At 49.1% G+C, this 21,405-nt stretch overlaps 1 protein-coding gene across 1 annotated transcript; it reads right to left on the reverse strand.

Annotated features, from left to right (window-relative positions):
- Window positions 1–9,100, reverse strand: AGT (angiotensinogen). The gene is made up of 4 exons (XM_066382831.1): window positions 8,142–9,100; window positions 3,342–3,609; window positions 1,476–1,620; window positions 1–731 (listed from the first exon to the last, which is right to left on the reverse strand). Exons 1-4 carry the CDS (start codon window positions 8,980–8,982, stop codon window positions 540–542), a joined length of 1,446 nt encoding a protein of 481 aa, XP_066238928.1. The 5' UTR covers window positions 8,983–9,100; the 3' UTR covers window positions 1–539.
- Between the last annotated feature and the right edge of the window lie 12,305 nt (window positions 9,101–21,405).

The raw sequence follows: 21,405 nt of genomic DNA on the forward strand, positions 1-21,405 counted from the left end.
TTTTTGCTTATTGTTACAAGACATTTATTAATAACACAGGAAAATTAGCCATGATGCTACTTTCTAACATACATTTAGATGCATACGTTTTCCAAAAATCACAAGTAATGTGGGCAAGAGAAACTGAGAAACCAAGAACAAGTTAGGCTTTATGGACACTGCAAGGCAGGTCATGGGCTCACGTTCAATAAGCTACGTATAGACCCAGGGCAGTGAAAAACGTCTTAATTTTAAAACCCTACTCTGTTTTCAATTCAAAAGGAAACAGGTCTATGAAAACTTTTTCCGGATCAGTTGTCTTGTGTTGAGCACTGGTTCTCAGCTTCCCCCACACTCCCCAAGATAAACCTGAGCCTGGAGGCTCTCGCCCATGGTTCTGCTGCTCGTGTGCACAATGCCGCGTTGACCAAGGAGAAACGGCTGCTTTCCAGCTCCACACTGACTAATCAGAAGGAAAGTGGAAGACAGTGGTGACTAATTAGTGCTGGTGTGCTTGTTGCTCTCGTCCATGGTGGCCATGTGTCAATGGCAGGCTGGCCTCACACTGCGCTCAGCGGGTTGGCCACTCTGCCCAGGAAGTGGAGGGCAGTGGAATCTTGATCATAGATGGCAAACAGGAATGGACGGTTCAGGGTCACCTCCATGGCCTCGAGTCCAGCCGGCTGCTGGGCAGCCTCTGTGGGCTGCTCTCCCTTGTCTGCTTTGAGTTCAAATAGAATGCTGTTCAGCACCTGCAAAGCAGCAAACACTGGGATCGCTTCTGTGAGCTCTGCAGGCCCGAGGACAACTGGGCAGAGCTGTCTGCTGGGAGACACCCCTAGCCTAGCCTATCTAGATGATGTATGGTGCCTGCATGCCCTCATCGACTCTCACTCATCACAACAACATGAGGGCTCCTTCCCAAACTGTCCCTCAGACCCACCTGCTTCCATCTTCCCCCTGCTGTCCCGGGCAGAGCCCCTGCCCCTCTGCCATGGCCCATCAGTGCTTGGGTCATCCCCTCATTGAGCACAGAGCACTCCTGCCCTCTTAACAGTGTTCTCAAGGCCAGGACTGGGGATGACCCTATTTCTCCCCAGCACTGGGCACAGAGCCCAGAGCACGCCAGCCCCTTCTCATTGATGAGGTGCATTGTCCACTGAGGGGCATTTCCCTGAAGCCAGGAGCTGTATGACAGGGCGGGCCCTGGGCTTGGGGGGCACAGAGCCCCCTGGCCCCGACCCTGCTGCAGGATTTGGAGAGGAACCCAGGCTAGCTCAGGCATGGGGTGGGGAAGGCTTTTCTGCCTTCCACCTGTCTCTAGAAAGCCCCAGAAAGCTCTAGTCATGTCTCTCCCACCTTGGGCACTCACCTGGCCATGCTCTCCTCTCCCTACTGCCCTACCCCGCCTTCCAGAAGCTTCCTTTATGTCTCTTCCATGTACACCACCCACCCGGGAACACACAGACCCAAGGCAGGCATGGGCCTCACAGTACCTGTCTGACTCTGAGGTTGGCATCGCTGATTTTCCCCAGGTTCGCCTCGGCGCCCAGCAGGGTGGGCAGTTTGGCCTGGGCCAGCAGGTCCTGCAGGTTGTAGGACCCTCGTAACACCAGCTGCGGCATGGTCAGGTGGATGGTCCTGCAGAGGTGACCCATATTTAGAAAAGGTTTGCCAAAGACGTGGGAAGCCAGATGGCACATGTGTCTGCTGGAGGAGACATTTTCCCTCACCCAGCTAGCTCATCTTGGGAAAACTTTCTGCAACAAATTTTTATGTCCCTTGAAAACTGTGAGAAAGATGCACAACATTTAACAGCAGTACTCTCCGGATGGTTGTCTGAATCCTCCGCTCTTTGTTCTGTGTTGGGTGAGCTGCAGTCAAGGTGACTTGGATAAAATGCTACTTTCAAAAATAATGCATTGGGTCTGACTAGCCACCATCTGGTGGTGTTCAGGATGGAGAGACTCCCATGGAGGGAGTGGGGAGGAGGAATGCATTGTCAGCCTCCAGACAGCATAGGCTGACTCCCTGGGAAGCCCTGCTCCCTTCAGCGTCCCCAGAGCCCTGCTGTTGCCAGTGACATCCCAGAACCTCACAAGAGCTGTCACATACCCTTGGCCAAAAGCCAAAAGATGGAGATGACCCAAGTTTCCCCTGAAAGACAAATGGACAAGCAAAATGTCGTCTATAAATACAACGGAGTATTAGTCTTAGAAAGGAAGGAAATTCTTACCCTTGCTACAACGTGAATGAACCTTGTGGACTTATGCAAAGAGAAATAAGCCAGTCACAAAAGGAGAGATACTGTATATTCCACTTATGTGAGGCACTTAGAGGAGTTAAGTTCACAGACACAGAAAGGAAAACGCTGGGTACCTGGGGTTGGGGGCCGGGGGGAGAGGGGACTGGTGTTCAATGGAGACAGAGTTTCAGTTCAGGAAGATGGAAAGATTAGAGATGATGATGGTGATGGTTGTACCACAATGTGAATGTGCTTAATGCCACTGAACTGTACACTTAAAAATGATTGAAATGGGGCCTCGCTGTGCATCTCGGTTGGATAGAACATCGTCCTGATATGGCAAGGTTGCAAATTCAATCCACGGTCAGGGCACATACACGAATCAACCAATGATGCATAAGTAAGTGGAAAACAAATCAATGTTTCTCTCTCTTTCTCTTTCTCCTTTCCACTGTCTCTATCCAGTCAATAAAAACATCACCAAAATGCTAAATTTGATTATGTGATTACCACAATAAAAAATAACTTTAAAAAAAGAGCTGACCCAAGGAGACCCCTGTGCCTTTAGTACAGACTCTGGACCTGGCCTGTGGGCCAAGTCTGCTGCCCCAAAGGAGAGGGATTGCTTTATTCTCACCACCATTGGGAAGAGGAATGAACAACCTGAGCAGCAGACCGGGGGGTCTGGAGTCAAGGGCAGCCCCTGAGGAAGGCTCGCCCCAGTTCACTCAGAGGGTCCAAAACCCTCCTGGGAAGTCAGCCCCCAAGAAGCTCTTAGCTCAAGCTGCAGGTGTCTGGGTTGGTGTCAGAAAGGCCCTTCACTTGATCAATGGGCAAACTGAAATGTGCTCTGCACCCCCTCAAAACCAGGGGTGAATATAAGCCCAAGGACAGTCACCTCCCCCGCACCCAGAAAGACAGTAAATCAGTGCATGGAGCCCTGGGCCAGCAAATGGGTGGAGAGATGAGGGTGGGTGCACGACCCTCTGCTCTGGAGCCACAGAAGCTCCTGTGGACTGTCCCCGCTTTGTGTCCAGGGCTTGGCCCACACCAGCGCCTGTGTGCCCCCCCCACACCCCCACAGCTGGGAGGTTGACCGGTTCCCCAGGGGCCGTACCGGGGAGACAGGTTCTTGGTCCATGTCAGGAAGTCATGCTGGAAGGTGAAGGCCTCGACCTCCTGCAGGGCTGAGGCACAGTGGGGCTGAATCAGCAGCAGGCCGACATTCTCGCTGAGGGGCACCCGGGTCATGGAGAGGTTGTTCTGGACGTTGCTCCAGTGATGGAAGGTACCCATGCCCGAGAGCATGGGGACGGACACAGAGGTGGTATTGTCCACCCAGAACTCCTGGAGCCCTGCCAGCAGGGAGAACCCCTTCATCTGTCCTGGAGACCCAGACAGAGACAAGGGAAGAGTCAGCCGGGCCCAGGCAGACAGGTAGGCTCAGGGAGGGCTGCCTGTCGAGCTGGGGGGCAGACTCCAGAGGCCTGGCTCCTGCCTGCCCTGCCCCAACACAGCCCAGCCCAGGCCAGTGCATAGGCCAAGGGCCCGTCAGAGTCTCCTCCTGAAAAATCCAGCCACCATGGGTTCACTAAGGAAATGCTAACTGCCAGTGGGGACAGAGCGGCCAGGCACCAGCCTGAGACTGTACATCTGACCCTTTCCTTAAGCTCATCTTACTAGAGCTTAAGGAAACCTAACCTACTAGTAACTAAGGGGGCAAACTGACCCCTGAACTGTCCTGGCCTGAGCCCTGTGGTCTGGCATGCTTCCGTTTGTTTGTTTGAATAAGCTTACTTTTTACAGCAGTTTTAGGATGACAGAAAAATCAGAAGGCAGGTACAAAGATTTCCCATGGACCTGCTAGCCCCGCACACACACAGCCTCCCTCACTATCAAACTACCACCCTCACCCCTGCAACACTGATGAACCTGCAGTGACATATCGTTGTTGCCCGGAGTCCAGTTTACATCAGGGTTCGCTCTGGGTGTGGTACCTTCTGTGGGTCTGAACAAATGTGTCCACCATCACAGTATCATTAAGGATCGTTTCACTGCCCCAAACATCCCTGGTGCCTGCTCGTGTTTTAATCTGCCAACAGCGCCAGGTGTGACAGAGGCTGCTGGTGTCCACACGTGTCCTTTCTCCCTGTCTCAGTCATAGAGTGAGAGCTGGGCACTCCCCTCCGGGAATGAAGGCTACAGTTCTCAGGAGCCCCTGCCCTGGGTACAGACACACAGCATAGGTGTAACCAGGGGACTTGAGCTCATGTGCTCCGTGCACCCTCTGTGATGGGTCTGGAGCAGGGCTGAACCCTATGTCCCCGCCCAGCAGCAAGGCTGGTGGCAGGCAAGTTGCAGAGCTGAGCTAGAGGCAAACTCTTGTTGCGGGCACTGTCACTTGGGGTCTCACCATGACAGGCTGGCAGTCAAGATTCTATCCTGATGCCCCACCTGGCACACTTCCTCCCCCTGAGTCCTCCCCTTTGCCTTGAGAGGCCCATTTTGTGCTGTTTCTAAGGAGAAGAGTGAAGTTGAGGAAGAGTCAGCCCCTGGGCACCTGGCACTGGGGAGTCTGAGTAGAGGTGGTTTAAAAAGAGTCCTCTGCCCTGGCCGGTTGACTCAGGGTAGAGCATTGGCCCAGTATGTGGATGTCCCAGGTTCGATTCCCAGTCAAGGCACACAGGAAAAGTGACCATCTACTTCTCCACTCTTCCCCCTTCTCTCTCTCTCCCTCCCCTTTCCCTCTCACAGCATGGCTCAATTGGTTCAAGTATATCAGCCCCGGGCCGCTGAGAATGGCTCCATGCAGCCTCTTCCTCAGGTACCAAAAATAGCTTGGTTATGAGTATGGTCCGGGTGGGCAGAGCATCGCCCCCTAGTGAGCTTGCAGGGTGGATCCCAGTAAGGCACATGCGGGAGCCTGTCTTTCTATCTCCTCTCCTCTCACTTGGAAAAGAAGAAAAATAATTATAATAAATTAATTAATAAGAATCCTCTTTCTTCTCACTGACTCAGGACTACAGAGCCAAGCAGGCAGGAGTTGAAAGGACAGGGTTCCTAGTGGGAGGGAGCTGGACTGGCTTTGTCGTCCCTGGGTCTTGTGAGAAGGGAGAGCAGACCAGAGTCTCCTTGTCCTTTGGGTCCAGAGAGCTTCGGCGACTGACAAGAGCAGCTCAAGCAAAGGTGCAGAGACAAGAAGCATCAGGGTTACCCTTAGCGACAGCATGGGTGGACCTGGAGAACATTATGTTGAGAGAAAGAAGCCAGGCAGAGAAAGACAAGTACCATTTGGTTTCACTCTTATGTGGCATCCAGTGACCAAAATGAACAACAAGCAAAACTGAAACAGACTCATAAATACAGAGAAAAGACCAACAGCTGTCAGAGGGGAGGGAGTAGAGGCGCTGGGTGGAAAAGGTGGGGGGATTCAGCAAAAAGAAAAAGTCATAGATACAGAGAACAGTGTGGTGATTAGCAAAGAGAAAGGGGGTGAGGGTAGTAGAGGGTAAAAGATGGGATAAATGGTGATGGAAGGAGACTTGGGGTGGTGAACACACAATACAATGTACAGATGATGTATTATTAGAATTGTACACCTGAAAACTCTATAATTTTATTAACTAATGTCATCCCAATAAATTTTCTTTTTTTAAAGAAAAGAAGCTTTGGTGACCTTTCTCATACACTCCCCTCGATTCCTCAGGGCTGTCTCACAGGCCTGGTAGGAGGCTTTTTAGTTTAGAGGGGGAAAAAAGACTAAATTTTTTCCACCAACAAACTAAAACAAACAGACGCAGGAATCTGAACTAAGGGGGCTGCCCTCTCCCCTCTGCTCATCTGATAGCACCATCCCCATCTGTCTGAAGGTTAAGTCAATCTCTCAAGGTTATGTCAACGGATGTGGAGCCTGCCAGGGACAGCACTTGGGCTCCAGGTGACAACAAGTGCTGGGCAAAGGGCACCCCGAGCTCCCGGCTTCCAAATCCCCAGTCCGCACTAGTTAGAAACACCCAACTGAGCACGGAGGTTCTGGTAAAGGACATGATTACTGAAAGGGACTTGGAGTTCCCGACACAGCCTGCTCGTTTCACAAATGGACACACTGTGGATCAGGAACAGGTGTCATCGCCATGGGATGGAAACTGAGGCAAGGGAAGCTTAGGACCCGAGATCAGAGGGCTGGACCATGCAGAGCCAGGACAGCACCCAAGACCTGGGTCCTGAGCGTGGTTTGCCTTTCTGCGTCTCCCCCTTATGCCTCTCTCGCCTTCCTGTCCAGCTCTACCTCATGGCATCCTGTGCACAGGCACTTCTCTAAAGTGAGGTCCCATTTCTGACACCAGCAGCTCCCTCACTTTGCCTTTTGGGGGACACGACTTTCTCCGTGAGCTCTCCTCCCAGGGCCCCTCTTAAGGACGGCAAGCCAGCCTATGGCTCCCTCCGCCCTCCATGGTGTGGCCACCCTCAGCTGGGTGGCTCCTGTGCTGGACTCTGCTCCCACACCTGTCAGAGCTGGGACATGAGCAGTCCGGGTCTGCCTTGTCCCTCCTGCACCCAGGGGCCGCCAGAGGTCCTTTCCTGGTGTGGTTTTGTAAACTTCCTGCATCTTACCAGAGCGAGAAAGTGATTGTGCTCTCTTTAACCTCTCTCTCCACAGCTCTTTCTTCAACTGATGGCTTACTTGGCTCCCTGTCCCCCATGAGATTGCTCATCTTGATCAAACCTCATCAATGTCCCTTGAATGCAGCGCCCCCCAGTCCCCCTCCCCCAGCTTGCAATCACAGAGCCACTCACTACCTTAGTGCGTGTTGCCCAGAGAGTTTGCTTGGACTGTTGCAAACCCTCCCAAGGACCCTCAGTCTCCAGTGCACACAGCACAGGTCATCAGGATGACCTCTGGGCAGAACGGTTGTCCACTTGGACACCTGCCGCCAAAGAACTCCAACTTTCCCAGACACACAGAGTCTCAAAGTCTAACCTCGACCCCTCTTTCCAGCCCTGCCTTCCACTGGTCTCCGTCTCCCGTCCTAACATCCTGCTCTCACCTCTCACCCTGAGCGTGGCTGCTTTTGCTCATAGTTTTCTCTTCACCGAAGCCCGGCTTTCCTTGTCACCTACAGGCCTTCCGTCCTCTCCCTAGTGACCACCTCCCTCTTCTGAGTGACTGAGTCCCCAGAGTTCCTTCATAAGGACTCGGACCTGCAGCTTTGTGGTGAGGCATTTGCCCACAGGATCTGTCTCCCCCGTTGAACTTTAACAACCAGTAGTCAGGGCCTGCGCACCCTTCCTTTGTGGCTCCAAGATGCCCAGCTCAGCATCCTACATGTAGTAAGTTCTCAATGATTACTTGTTGAATGAATGAGCCACCTGTGTAGTGCAGATTGCTTGGCATTAACCCTCCCAATGTGAAAGTGATTTGAACAACAACAAAAAAAACTGGTTATTTTTACATGGACTAGTGATTTTCTCAAGAGAGAAAAACGCAGCCCATCTGAGCAGGAGATGGGCTGTGGGGGTCAGGAGATGTGGGTTTGGATTCTGGGTCCCCTGCTCACGGCTGGGCAATCTTGAGCAAGTCACTTTGTTTCTCTGAGTTTCTACCTCCTCGCCAGTAACGAAGGGAGTGACAACTGTTCACTGCATCACGGGAAATGAAGGGCTGAATGAAAAGGTTTGGTATAGTGGTCGCCAAGAGGAGGCAGCAGGTGGGCAGGCAGCTGCCCAACCAACACTCAGCCCCACTCATCCTCCCTGAGGGTGGCCCCCAGACACTTCGTCATGTCTGCCACCCTGCACACCTCCAAGGCCAGACCCTGCTCAGCTGAAAGGTTAAACATTAAAGCCATGGAGACAGAGAACTGCCATCCTTTGGCACTGGCCTGGGAGCAGACTCCACCCAGAAGCCTTGCCTTACCTTGGAAGTGGACGTAGGCATTGAAGAGCAGGGTGCTGTCTGGGCTGACTCTTGTCAGGGGACTGCCCATTTTCCACCCTGTCACAGCCTGCATGAATCTGTTGATCTTCTCAGCGGCAAGTTCAGGGTCTGTGGACAGGTCTAGAGAGCGTGGGTGGGTGACAGGGGCGAAGGGAGCCAGGCCCTCCACAAAGGGCTGCTTCAGGGGAAGGTCAGGGGCTGTGAAGAGGCCCACCACCATGGACAGGAAGAGTCTGGCCTGGCTGCGAGCCCCGCCCTGCAGGACCAGAAGGCCCTGGATGGTCTGCAGGGTAGAAAGGACTTTGTGACCATCCAGCCGGGAGGTGCAGCTCTGGTCGTTTTCAGGTACGCCCAAGAACACCTGCAGTCTGTGAGCCGTGGGGTCCAAGGCTCCCAGGTAGAAGGAGGCCAGGGTGCCAAAGAGAGCTGTTGGGGAGAGGATGGCCCCGCTGGCCACAGTCTGTGTCTCGCTCAGCGACTTGTACATGCGGAAGCCCATGAAGTTGAGCAGCAGCCCCAGTGTGGCCACCCTCATCTTGTCTTCACCCTCCAGCTCCTGGGCGGCCAGCACCAGCCGTTCCCGCATGGCCTCCTCATCTACCAGGGACGTCTTGGCCTGAATGGGGACAGCTGTGAAGGTTGGGTCTTTGGGCATCTTGGCACTGGGCTTCTCCAGCTGGTCACAGGTGCTCTTGCTGTAGACGAGGAGGTGGAAGGGGTGTATATACACCCGGTTAGCCGTGTGCTGGCCAGTACAGGCCAAGAGACAGAGCATAGTGGTCATCAAGTTCGCACCTGCAGGAGCCATGTCTGATAGCATACTCGCGTCTGTGTACCCTGAAATAGTTCGTGAAGGGTGAAAGGTGATTACTGAGTGCCTGCTAGCCAGACGTGTTCCAATGACCCCTGCAGCCTTTAGACTGAAGAGTCATCCATGTCTGCAAATTTCAACAAAGAAATGGATTGAAAGGTCCACAGAAAACATCTATGTGAGCAAAGTGCAAAACACCCAGTCCCAGGCTGAGGCATGTATTTGTAGGGGTTTTTATTTCCGGGGGGGGGCTGATTTTGTTTTGTTCTGTTGCATTTTATGACAGTGGGCATGTCCCTTTCTGTTGACACAGGCCTCATATAAAAGTCCAGTCATCAGGGGAAGCTGTGGCTTGAGTGCTGGAGAAACCCTGCAGGAACGGGCCCCAACCAGCGGGGGTTGGGCTGTGCAGGTAAACAAGCCCCTCCCCATTTTGCGCACGTGGACAGCACAGGGACATATTCAGATTTCATGGGTCATTTTCTAGGCAAAGACTGTTGTTTGCTCTCAGTTGTGATCAGCTTTCCTGCCCAAAGGGTTCTCAGTCAGCAGGGGGTCCAACCTCCCCCACTGCAGGCCTGAGGCCCACTTCCTGCGGCCTCCCTTCCCTCACCCCTACTTTGTCCTCCCCTTCACCATCTCTTCCTCTTGGTGTTGCTACTCCTGTGGCTCTGTGGCTCAATGAGAATGGCAGCTAGCACTCCCAAAATGCTGCCGAGTCAGGCTCTGCTCTAAGCTTTTCATGTGTCAGCTGATCTCGTCTTCACCGCAGTCCTCCTCTCCTGCGAGGTTTCCTTGGTGCCCTCTGCCACAGGGCGACTGCCTACCATGCTGGCACTCAGACTCCCCCTGCTCTGCTTTCCTTTTCCCAAAGCCCTGACCACCTGGAACACTCTGCATCATTTGTTTACTTGTCTGTTTATTTATTATGTTTAGTGTTTATTGCCTGTTTCCTGACAGGTGAATGCAAACCTCCCTAAAGCAGGGTTCTGGCTTTGTCTTCTTTGCTGACATAAACCACATTCCCCCCCCCCCCAAATGCCGGGGACATAATTAGCTACCTGATAAATAAGAGTTAAACAAATTAACTAATGTTGATTTGCAGAGGAACAGAGAGGGTCAGTGACTGACTCAAAGTCACACAGCTGGTAAGCGACCAAACTAAGATTCAAACCCTGACCCTTTGAAGCCACAATCCACACATGTAAGCACCAATCTATATTTCCTCTTGAACAAAATAATCAGAATTTGCCTTTTCAGTTTGTCTCAAACTTTAGAAAGCACTTTCACGTTCTAGTGCTCTTAATTTACATCTAAGTCCATGAGCAAGGGAGTTTAGGCAATGCTATTTGTTCCATTTATAGATGAGCAAACCAAAGCTCAGAGGGACAGTGATGAGTCTCAGGCCTTGAGCCAAGGAGAGGAGACAGCTTTGCTCAAAGAAGGGGGTGGGGGGAAAGGTGGACCACCACATGAGCCTTGTGGGGACACAGCCCTGGGCTGCCTGAGCCCAGTCCCTCCCCTCCCCCAGCCCCACCACTTGCACAATAGCCTTGCTGTTCTTTTTGGCTGGAAGAGGACCCGGTGGACTCTTGGCCACCATGAATCTGGCCCTGTGCCAGCCCCAGAGGACCCAGCCCTGCTCAGAGGGAGTGGAAGGACTGGCCACTCTGCTCACTGTGAGGAGGACCAGGTCTTTTGGTAAGACCCAGCACAGGGCCAAGGGGAGGACAGCTCAGGTCCGACGTCTGGCATGATGGAAGGGGAGCAGCATCTTCTGTGTTTTCAGTGGTAATGTCCCCTGCAGTGCGGGTCACCACTGTCCCCTGGCTTCTGGCTCCCAGATGCTGGGTAGCTATGACCTTCCAGCAGCTCTGCCCCCTTCCCACCTTCTAGGCTCAGCAGACTACTCAGCTGCTGGGACAGGTGTGCAAAGAGGGGCTCCCAGCTTACCTTCTGCTCTAGTCCCCGAGACAAGGGCAGCTTCTTCCTCTGGCCAGGCACAGAGCCCCTATTTATATCTGAGGGGTGGGGATGGAGCCGTTCCCAGACTGTTCTGTGCCCAGCTAGGGAGAGCAGGTTACATCACCATGGGGGTGGGGGCCTCAGGCAGCCAGGCCTGACTAGGGGGATGGACACCAGAGGGCCTCATGCTGGGACAGCTTCCAGGAAGTCAGGCTGATCGATGCACACGTCCCTGCTGAACAGAATGAGCTGGTACGCGGTCCAGTTACACATTTACTGAAGCTTACCCGAGCGGGGGCCCTGGTCACCAGACACAGGAGCATCCCATGTGGGTGTGATGTGTCTCTGCCCCTATGCCAAGGGCTGCCACCGGGTCTCTGGCTGAACTCCCTTGGGGTGAGCGTCTGAGAGGCCCCCAAGAACTTCTGACCCTACAGCCTTGAATAGCTCAATGGTTGTCCATAAAGCCACATGAGGCCAGATGGAAAGACACCAACAAAATGCTTTCAGACAGTGGGAAGGGACACTCCATTAATGCTGGGAAAGCTTCCAGGGAGAAATGTCATGGGAGTCAAACCTTCAAGGAAAAATAAGTTAGGCTTGGAGGCTAAAGAAGGGATTGTTAGAGGCAGCGGCTTATATAAGAGTAACAAAGACACGGGGATGCGTGAGTTTGTTTGGGGGCCACCAGGAGACACAGGCACTGGAAGGGAGGGCAGTCATAGCAGCGGGATTGCTTCTGCTTTTGGGGCTTGGTCATGTGGTCCCCTTGTCACAGAGCTTTGGCAAATTCTCCAGGAATTGGAATTGACCTACAGGAGGAAACCTGCTTACTGCCCAGTTGAGGCGTGTGGAATGAGAGGTGTAGAGAGGAAAGACGCCGGCGGGGAACTGAGCACCACACTCTGAGGTCAAAGCCAGGTTATGAAAGGAGGAATTGACGATGTCTGAGCAGGGCAGCGATGTAGGGCTTGACTCCCACTTTTAAAAATTTCCTCTAAGGATGATAGGAAGGCTGGAGGGAAGATGGGGAAAGGTCCCCACATAGATGACCATGAAAAAACGAGGAAACCAATAGCCGAGAGAGGGACATAGGAAGTACAGAGCTTTGGGGATAGACCACAGTTGGAATTTGGATGCATTTTTTTCAAAGCCTCTATCGGAACCCCATGGTGAATACTTGGGTGGACAGTTCCGATGGTCAGGAGCGGGATCTGGGCTGGACACACAGGTGTGGGGAGCAAATATAGTGCTCACAAACAGTAGGGGATATTTCAAAATGAATATGAAGCAATAAAATATTCCCTAATGTTTGTGAGCAGTGCACATGGACAGACTGTGTGGGGAGGGGCTTGGCTAGGAGATTATAAATGAGGAGAGAGATAAGAGGAAAACCCAGAGTGGTAAGGGATGTGGAAGCAGTGTGGGCTGGAGTCCGAGGGGCATTACAAGCAACAGGAGACGGTTTTCCAGGAGCCAAGGGAAGTGTTTGGAGAAGCGAGAAGCTAGGACCTGAAAGAGGTCTTTGGGGCAGAATGTCATAAGGACTCAAAGCCATTGGTGTGGGGATGTCTCCAGCCAAAGCATTCCTGAGCAATAATTTACCAGTTCTTTACTGGTTATCAAAGACCAGGAGGAAGTAGGTAGAGGTGAAGGTTGTGTTGAAGAGTAACCTCAGGGAAGAATGAGGGAGGGGACAGGCTGAGATGGTCTGAGAAACCCTGAGAAGCAGAAGAGCAGATTGAATGCTGAGGTTTGCATTAAGAAAGGAAATGTTGCAATGAAAGGAAGGGAAAGATTAGGAAATGATGTTCTCAACTCTACGACAGAGGAAGAAAGAATTTGTGTCACTGAGCAGCTGCTACATGCCAAATGCATAAATCTTCTCACCATGTCTGCAGTATAGATGTTACTATACCCACCTAGAGAGACAAAACCAAGACCCAGTGAGATTCAGCCATTTGCTAAATGTCACCCAGAAACAAAACAGTGAATCCAGGGCTGTCTGAACCCGAAACCCACTCTTTTTTGACCATGTCCATTCATTTGTTCAACAACTATTTACTGATAACCTGTTACGTGCCAAGAATGGAATTTGTCTCTGAGGTGACAAATTAACACCAATCAGAAACAGTTCCCATTCTCATAAAACCCACAGTTATGTGAGGTATTTAAATTAATTAATTATTGAACAAATTGTTGGAATCCATGTGAGTCCGAAAGACCAGAGTAACAGGCTTTATTGAAAGGAAGAAAGGAACCCTGCCGGGCACTTCTCTTGGGGAGAAGAGCGCCTGTTACAGACTACAGGTGAGTTATATAGTGTTTGGGAGAGCCTGAGGGGATACTGAGGCAAAAGTCCTGGTATGTCTGGAATGCTCCTCCTTGGGGGGCTTCAAGCATGTGGGTGTTGAATCAAAAGTTCTGGTATGTCCGGAGCCCCTCCTTGGGGCGGCTTGTCAGCTTCTTGGAATTCCTCTGTCTCAGGCGCAATAGTCCAGTAAGGGTGAGGTCTGACAGATAAGTGGAACATCAAGAGGGCAGTTTGGAATACACATATCTATCATTTCTCAACTCTGTGGTTACATATAAAAGAAAGGCAGTTATTAATTTTATAATATATGGTGAGGGGTGATGAGGAGAAAGAGGAGAAAAAATTGGAAAGTTATTGCTTCTTCTGGAGAGAACTCAAGAAGGGAACCTTGCCAAGCCAAGTCCCCCATCCAGTTAGGAAGGTCGTCAATTTCTATGCTGTGAAGTCTGAACCAGGCAATGTTCTCGAAAACCTGAGTGAGGAAGTAAAAAAATTTTGCGTGGTAATAGTTGTTAGTTGCTTGCTGCGAGTGCCAAGTGAACAGAGTGACATGGTGATACATGGTCTCCTGGATGAGCCTCATGAGACATGCGGGTCTGGTTCCTCTCGAATGGGAGGACATCTGGAGATTTTAAGAGACAGGGAACCTGTTGGTGTAAGTTTTAGAAGGACTGAATATGTGTGGTTGAAAAGGAAGGGGGTTTGGAGAACATTCAGGAGGGAACTTCTCGGGCTGAGGGGCAGCTTCTTCCTGCTGTCATCCCTATCTATTTGATATTTCCCTCGTGAAGTTCTCCTTGGGTTATTGGGAATAGGAGTGTAGGAGCATTTGATTGTAGGTAATCCTAGAGATTTCTCTCATCCGGGCCTGTAGAAATTTGATTTTAAAAAAAAAGAGGCAAGTATTTGGAGATTAGGAATGCAGAGATAAAGAGGGTCGTATAGCAGAGGTGAAAGTTCTTTCATGGTAAAGTTAGAGATATTCTTTCCTGGCGGCCCTGGAGAGAGCAGTTAGTTTGAGCTAAAAGAAATGTTTCATGTCCATTTGTAGGCTCTTCTTCAGCCAAGAAGACCCAGCGATCTTGTCCCCTTACTATGTGAAGGGTAAAAAGACTGAGAAGCATTAAGAGGTGAATGCTATTTATGGGAGAGCTTTAGGGATAGGGGACCTGTAGGAGTTGAAAGATAGGATTTAGGAGGTTTGCTGATATAGGGTTTCAGATTTTTCTGTTTCACGAGGGCAGGTTTCAGGGTTGGTGTGTAGGGTTAGGTAGATTTTTCCAATTTTCTGATTGGTGAAAGTCTGCATGCGGTTCTGTAAGAAATTAGTGAACAAACGTAAGAGGCAGGGTTTAAAAGTTAGAAAAATAAATAGGAGAGTGAGTGGACTAATGAAAGGCAATATAGTAAGACACCCAGTTTGTGTGAAACCACTGATTCCATGTTTACGAATTCACTAGACTTCAAAGAGAGAGAGAGAGAGAGAGAGAGAGCAAATAGGAATAAGACAGGGAAGCAACCAGTCCCCCTGCCCCTAGACCTACTTTTATAGAAATTTTTAAAGCAACAAGAAGAGAAATTACCTGTATAGGTCGTTTGGTCCTTAGATTGACGGATAGTGTATTAGGAACTGGAAGAGGCTCATGGGGTGGGATTAGGTTGATATTTGGGGTGAGACAAATTAGGGTACAGGTTTCTGTACAATTAGTAAGGAGACACATATAGGTGTTGGTCTCATACGAGTAGAAAGCCCCTGATTGGGTGAGGTAGGCTGAGAGGTGAATAGAGAATAGAAGGACAAAGGGTTGGTTTCGTTTCTCTGTTTCTGAGCTCCACATGGTCAGGGTGGAGGAAAGAGTCATCCCAATAAGTGGGGAGAGTAGAGGATTGTTAGCTAGGGTGACTGATTAAACATTCTTTAAAAACCAGTTTTCTGACTACAAATTCTTTTTTCTCGTACAAACCTCCTACAACCTGCACAAACCTTCTACAACTTACATAAACCTTCAACTTTCATGAACTTTCTTATCCAGAAACAATTGGCCTTCATAACAACTTGTTTTTCTTTTTTCTTTCAAAAGTATTTTCATACCTTATACCTTCTATTATCAAAACCATACAATTCCTTTCTAGTCAGAACTCTTGATTTAAAATTCTTTAACCTTTAGTGACAATTAAGTTGGCTTTCTTTTTATTCTAGTTTCCCTTTTCCCAAAGCCTGATTAAAAGAGTCTTTAGGCCTGACCAGGTGGTGGTGCAGTGGATAGAGCGTCGGACTGGTATGCGGAGGACCCAAGTTCAAGACCCCCAGGTCGCCAGCTTGAGAGTGGGCTCATCTGGTTTGAGCAAAGCTCACCAGCTTGGACCCAAGGACGCTGGCTTGAGCAAGGGGTTACTAGGTCTGCTGAAGGCCCGCGGTCAAGGCACATACGAGAAAGCAATCAATGAACAACTAAGGTGTCACAACAAAAAACTGATGATTGATGCTTCTCATATCTCTCCATTTGTGTCTGTCTGTCCCTATCTATCCCTCTCTCTATCTCTGACTCTCTCTCTGTCTCTGTAAAAAAAATAAAAGAGTCTTTAGTTTTTTTATATATTTGCCATACATAGACCAACCAGCTTCAGGTTTGTGATTGGAGTAAGGCATGCCGTTTTTCTACTTTAGCAGCAGTGGGAGTTGTCGGGATCACGATGTGTGGACCTGTCCATGTGAGAGTCAGTCCTTGGGTGATGTAATGCTGGAAGCACCTCTTGGACAGTCTTTGAACAGTTTTCTGAGTAACCTGTAAATCTTGCAAGTACTTGGGGAAGGGTGGTTACATTTCTACACTTTGCAGTTAGAGTTTAAGTCTTAGTGACCACTGCTTCTAGCTGGAATTAGCAGCAGGTCCCAGCCTACAATAGGCATGGGGCATTGAGATAAGAGGAACAAAGGAGATACTATACATTAAATAAAGTAACAAAATTAGACTGTCAATACCCACAGTAGAGATCTTTGAGGGATAAATAAAACTTAAATATTCAAGCGAGGCATAGTAGATGGCCCTTATGTTTACAAGAAATGAGATTAGTTTATCTGCTACTTGGAAGAAATACCTTAGGCTTGTGAACGATGTCCTTGGGCCTTCAGTGGCAATTCTCAGCATGCTGGGCAAGGTCAGGTCACAGGTAGCTGGAGCAGGGCTGGAAGAGACTGAACCCTCCCTCTATGGAGCAAGGGGGCAGCTTACCTTCTCATGTCCCTCTTTCCACAGCAGAGGTGTGTCCCTTGATGGGGCCGGGAAGCCTGGCAGGCTTCAGTTCAATGACCTTTCTTTCCACTCTTGAGGTAGGGCCCTGATGGAATCCTATGAAGCCCTTTAGGGTGCTGGAGCCAAAAGCTGGTATTTCCTGACTTCTTTTGGGCCTTATTTGCCTTTTCTGTTACTTCCTTGGTCATTATAGACCTTAAAAACCATGCTCATAAGATCTCACTGAGGGGCTTGACTAAGACCAAAATTGGGAATTCGGTGTTTAAAGAAGCCTATTAGACTGAGGAACGAAAAGATTTGATTTGCGGTGGTAAGTGATTGGAGACTGCGGAGGATCTGAGTTTGATCTATGGTGAGATTTCAGGTGGTGGGGGTTAAGGCGATGCCTAGATAGACTAGGGACTGAGAATAAAGTTGAGCCTTAGCAGAGAGGACACGATATCACTTCATAGCAAGGAAGTTAAGAAGGGTGGTAATGTGTCTCCTTGAGGCAGGCAGGGAGGGGCTGCAGAGGAGTAGGTTATTTACATATTATAAGAAAGAACTAGTTTTGAGATTGCATGCTGCTAAATCCTGAGCTAGTGCCTGCCTAAACAGGTGTGGGCTGTTTTTGATCCCCTGGGGTAAGACAGTTCATGTAAGTTGCTGGGCTGCATTAGTGTCTGGGTAAAGGCAAACAGAAAGTAAGAGTCAGGGTGTAGAGGAATGGTAAAGAAGGCATTCTTGAGGTCTAGAACCCTGAAGTGAGTGGTGTTTGAGAAAATGTGTGACAGTAATCTGTAGAGATAGGGACTACTGGATAGAGGGGAATTACTGCCTCATTGATTAGGTGTAAGGCTTGTACAAGGCCATAAGCCCCTGAAGGTTTTCGAACAGGAAGGGTGGGGGTATTGCAGGGAGATTCCATGGGGATGAGTAAACCTGGTTTAAGAGGTAAGTAATTATTGGTTTAAGGCCTTAGAATCAGACACAGTTACACATTAAACAAAGACTTCACATATTATGAATTAAGAAATTTAAATGAACGTGCTTTAGTTGTTTCAATTCAAATTATACTAGAGATATTTTCTGACAAACAACGAGACAAGACAGATTATTCAATCACACAGTTCAATAGACGATTTTTTTTTTAAAGTTTTTTGAGATGGCAGGGAGTTGCCAGCATAGAGGGGAGGAAGAGAGAAAGCAGACGGATGGACAGTGTGAGCAGCTGGATGGAAAGAAGGAGGGTCAGAATCTGCAGGAGGAGGGTAAAGTACTGGTGTGGCAACACATGGTCAGGGGAGTCAAAAAAGATTTAGAGCTCTGAGGAGAGGGGAGAGGGTGAGGAGGAAAGAGGCACAGTCACAGTTTATAAGGAAGGAGGAGGGGTCGGAGAGGAGACAGACAGAACTGCAGTTTGTAAGGAGGGAAGAGAGGTCAGAGATGAGACAGGAACCACAGCCAGAGCCACAGCTTCTAAGGAAGAAGGGAGGGGATGAAGAACACAGTGAAGAAGGGAGAGGCCCCTGGCCAGCAGGGGAGGAGAAAGAGAGACTGGTGAATGAGAAAACAGGATTTAGTGAAGGGAGGGGGCTTTCTGGAGGGAAGAGACTCCAGCAAAAAAGATTTGGTGAGGGACTAGAGAGGGGTCCCGAGAGAGGGTTGCCCCCGGGGGTCAGGCAGGAGGAGAGAGTTGGGAGTCCGTGTAGAAGGAAAGATTAGGAGCAGAGATTTTGGGTGAGGTTTCTTTGGCCAAAACTGCCTGCATGTAGAACAGGAGGCACAGAAATTAAGGACAGAAGAGAAGGGAGAAGAAAAGCCTGCATGTAAGGAATCTCTGATGCCTTCCCCATCCGGTGGCAGAAATTGTCAAGATCTCTTAGAATATTGTAATCAAATGTCCTGTTTTCAGGCCAATGGGAGTCATTGTCTAGTTTGTATTGGGGCCACGCCGTGTTACAGAAGATTAATTTCTTCGGTTTGAGGTCTGAGAGACCGAGTTTGGTGAGGTTTTTTATGAGACATCCTAGAGGGGTCTGGTCAGAAGGCTTAGACTCTGAAGAGCCCATAGTAGAGACAGGTGAGCAAGAGGGGGCATCCCCGCCTTTTGTCACTGTCCCAAGAGGAGAGAATCTCCGTGTGAGGGAATCATCCCTGATAGAGATTTTCACCACCTGTCAGGGAGCTCTGAGGACGAGAAGTCCAAGAGAATGGAGAAGTTTGGCTAGGCGCCTAGTCTTCTGTGCAGTCCACTGAGACTGAAAGTCAAACCCCTCAAAACGTTCGATGAGGAAGGGGTGTTTTTAGAGAGAAATTAAGAGGCCAACCGGGGAAGGAGAAGGGAGAAACTCCTTACCTTCTGATCCAGCAGAGGTTCAGGACAGGGTTAGACTGCTGGCCAATCAACCTACAATTACACGTCCAAACAGAATCAGGGAGTAAGCCCGGGATGAGCTGCCACTGCCCGTTGCTTCCCCGGTTGTAAGGTTTTTTTTTTGTTTTTAATTATTAAATTTAATGCAGTGACATTGATAAATCAGTGTACATATGTTGACAGAAAACATCTCCAGATTATTTTGACATTTGATTGTGCTGTATACCCCTCTCCCAAAGTCAAATTGTCTTGTCTTCTGTCACCTTCTATCTGGTTTTCTTTGTGCCCCTCCCCTCCCCCACCCCTCTCTCCTTCCTCGTCCCATCCCCCCTCCCGCCCCCATTGCCATCACATTCTTGTTCATGTCTCTGAGTCTCATTTTTATGTCCCATCTATGTATGGATTCATATAGTTCTTAGTTTTTTCTGATTTACTTATTTCACTCCATATAATGTTATCAAGGTCCATCCATGTTATTGTAAATGATCTGATGTCATCATTTCCTATGGCTGAGTAGTATTCCATAGTATATATGTACCAAAGCTTTTTTTTTTTTATAAATAAATTTTTATTTTAATGGGGTGACATCAATAAATCAGGGTACATATATTCAAAGAAAACATTTCCACTTTATCTTGTCATTTAGTTCTGTTGCATACCCATCACCCAAAGAGAGATCGTCCTCCGTCACCATCTATCCAGTTTTCTTTGTGCCCCTCTCCCTCCCCCTCTCCCTCCTTCCCTCCCCCCATCCCCCGTAACCACCACACTCCTGTCCATGTCTCTTAGTCTCGTTTTTATGTCCCACCAATGTATGGAATCCTGCAGTTCTTGTTTTTTTCTGATTCACTTATTTCACTCCGCATAATGTTATCAAGATTCCACCATTCTGCTGTAAGTGATCCGATGTCATCATTTCTTCTAGCTGAATAGTATACCATGATGTATATGTGCCCCATCTTCTTTATCCAGTCTTCTATTTTTTTTTTACAGTGATTAAAAGCCTTTAAGCAAACTCTTGGCCAATACAGCAAGAATCCATAAAAGAGTAGTGTCCTTAACATGTTCACCAAGTCCAAGTTGGCCCCATCACCATGCCAAATCTCTGAAAAATGCAACCCAACCACAGTTCAGTCTGTTAGGAGCTGTCACAGGGAGCAGGAGTCCAGGAAAAGTCCACATCCAGGAAAAGTCTGCATGGCACTGGAGTTGTCACCATTCTATACTTTGCAGTTCATGTCCAAGTCCCAATGACCACTGCTTCTAGCTGGTAATGATTCAGGTAGACTGGATAAGCCATTTGCAGCATGCGTGGATATGAAGCTTCTGTACTCCTCTGCCTGGAGAGTTGAGACCAGGTTGCTTTTCCCTGGAGCTCTGCGACTGTGGCATGGTAAAGAGAACCTTGGGATACACTAAGCTGGGTGGCAAAGGTAGATTCATAATAGAAGTTGGCAAAAGGAGGAAAGAGAGCTCTAAATTAGGAGTAGGTCCCAGCCTGAAATATGAGTGGGGCATTGAGGTAGGAGGGATAAAGGAAACACTATATATTAAGCAAAGCAGCAGAAAATAGGACTATCAACACCCACAACAGAGATCTTTGAGGGAAGAATAAAAAACCTGACTATTCAGGCAAAACATAGTTAAGTAGCCCTTGTGCAAATGAGATCAGTTTACCTGCTTCTTGGAAGAAATACCCTAGGCTCGTCCACAGTGTTGTAGACGGGGCCGACGGCCCTGGGCACCTTCAGCCTTCAGTGGCAAACCCCAGCTTTCTGGGCAAGGTTAGGTCATAGGTGGCTGGAGCAGGGCTGGAAGAGACTGAACCCTCCCTTAGAGGAGCGAGGGGGAAGCCTCCCTTCCAGTGTCCCTGTTTCCTCACAGCAGAGGCATGTAAGCCTGGCAGGCTTTAGCTCAATGACCTTCCTTTCCACTATTGAAGCAGGACCCAGGTGGCATCCTATGAGACCCCTTTGGGGCGTTGGAGCCTTTAAGGGTGTATCCTAAAAGCTGGTAGTTCCCCTGATCTCTATTGGGCTTTTTCTGCCTCTAGGTATCTTAAAAGCCATGCTCAGAAGATCTCGCTGAGGGGTTTGAGGATCCCCATCTGCCTATATAAATCTTTTCCATATATCTGGAGCTATTTGAAAAAAGACAAAACAGTGTTATTAGCTGGATCTAATAAAGAAGGTAGTAGTTTGCAGGCAAAAAAGATTTGGTGTCTCCTGTTCATCAGCATTCAAAAGAAATGTAATTTTTTTAAGTAAAAAGTATGATATGGTAGACCCGTAGGAGTTCCAGGATATGACTACCCCCTTTAAAAAAATTTTTTTTAAATTGACCTTAAAAAGTTTGCTGAGTAGACTTTAATAATACCTTAACCTTAAAGATTGTAAGCATGACAAAATACAGTAAATGCTTTTGCTCCATATGCAGGAGCATTTTCAGTTTAGCCAGTTTAGGAAATCCAATAATAGAACAATGCATACAGACAATGAGCTATAACATGCTTAGCAGCCTCTCCTGTTCTGACAGAGGTTACT

This window comes from Saccopteryx leptura, chromosome 1, assembly GCF_036850995.1.
Source record: "Saccopteryx leptura isolate mSacLep1 chromosome 1, mSacLep1_pri_phased_curated, whole genome shotgun sequence".
In the NCBI taxonomy this organism is placed as follows: domain Eukaryota; kingdom Metazoa; phylum Chordata; class Mammalia; order Chiroptera; family Emballonuridae; genus Saccopteryx; species Saccopteryx leptura.

Excerpts from the sequence above, each read along its gene's own strand:
- AGT (XM_066382831.1), bottom strand. The coding sequence starts at position 8,982 with ATGCTATCAGACATGGCTCCTGCAGGTGCGAACTTGATGACCACTATG. Across the intron at positions 1,621-3,341 it reads ACCAAGAACCTGTCTCCCCG|GACCATCCACCTGACCATGC; the intron begins GTACGGCCCCTG and ends TCACCTCTGCAG. Across the intron at positions 732-1,475 it reads CCAACCTCAGAGTCAGACAG|GTGCTGAACAGCATTCTATT; the intron begins GTACTGTGAGGC and ends GCTGCTTTGCAG.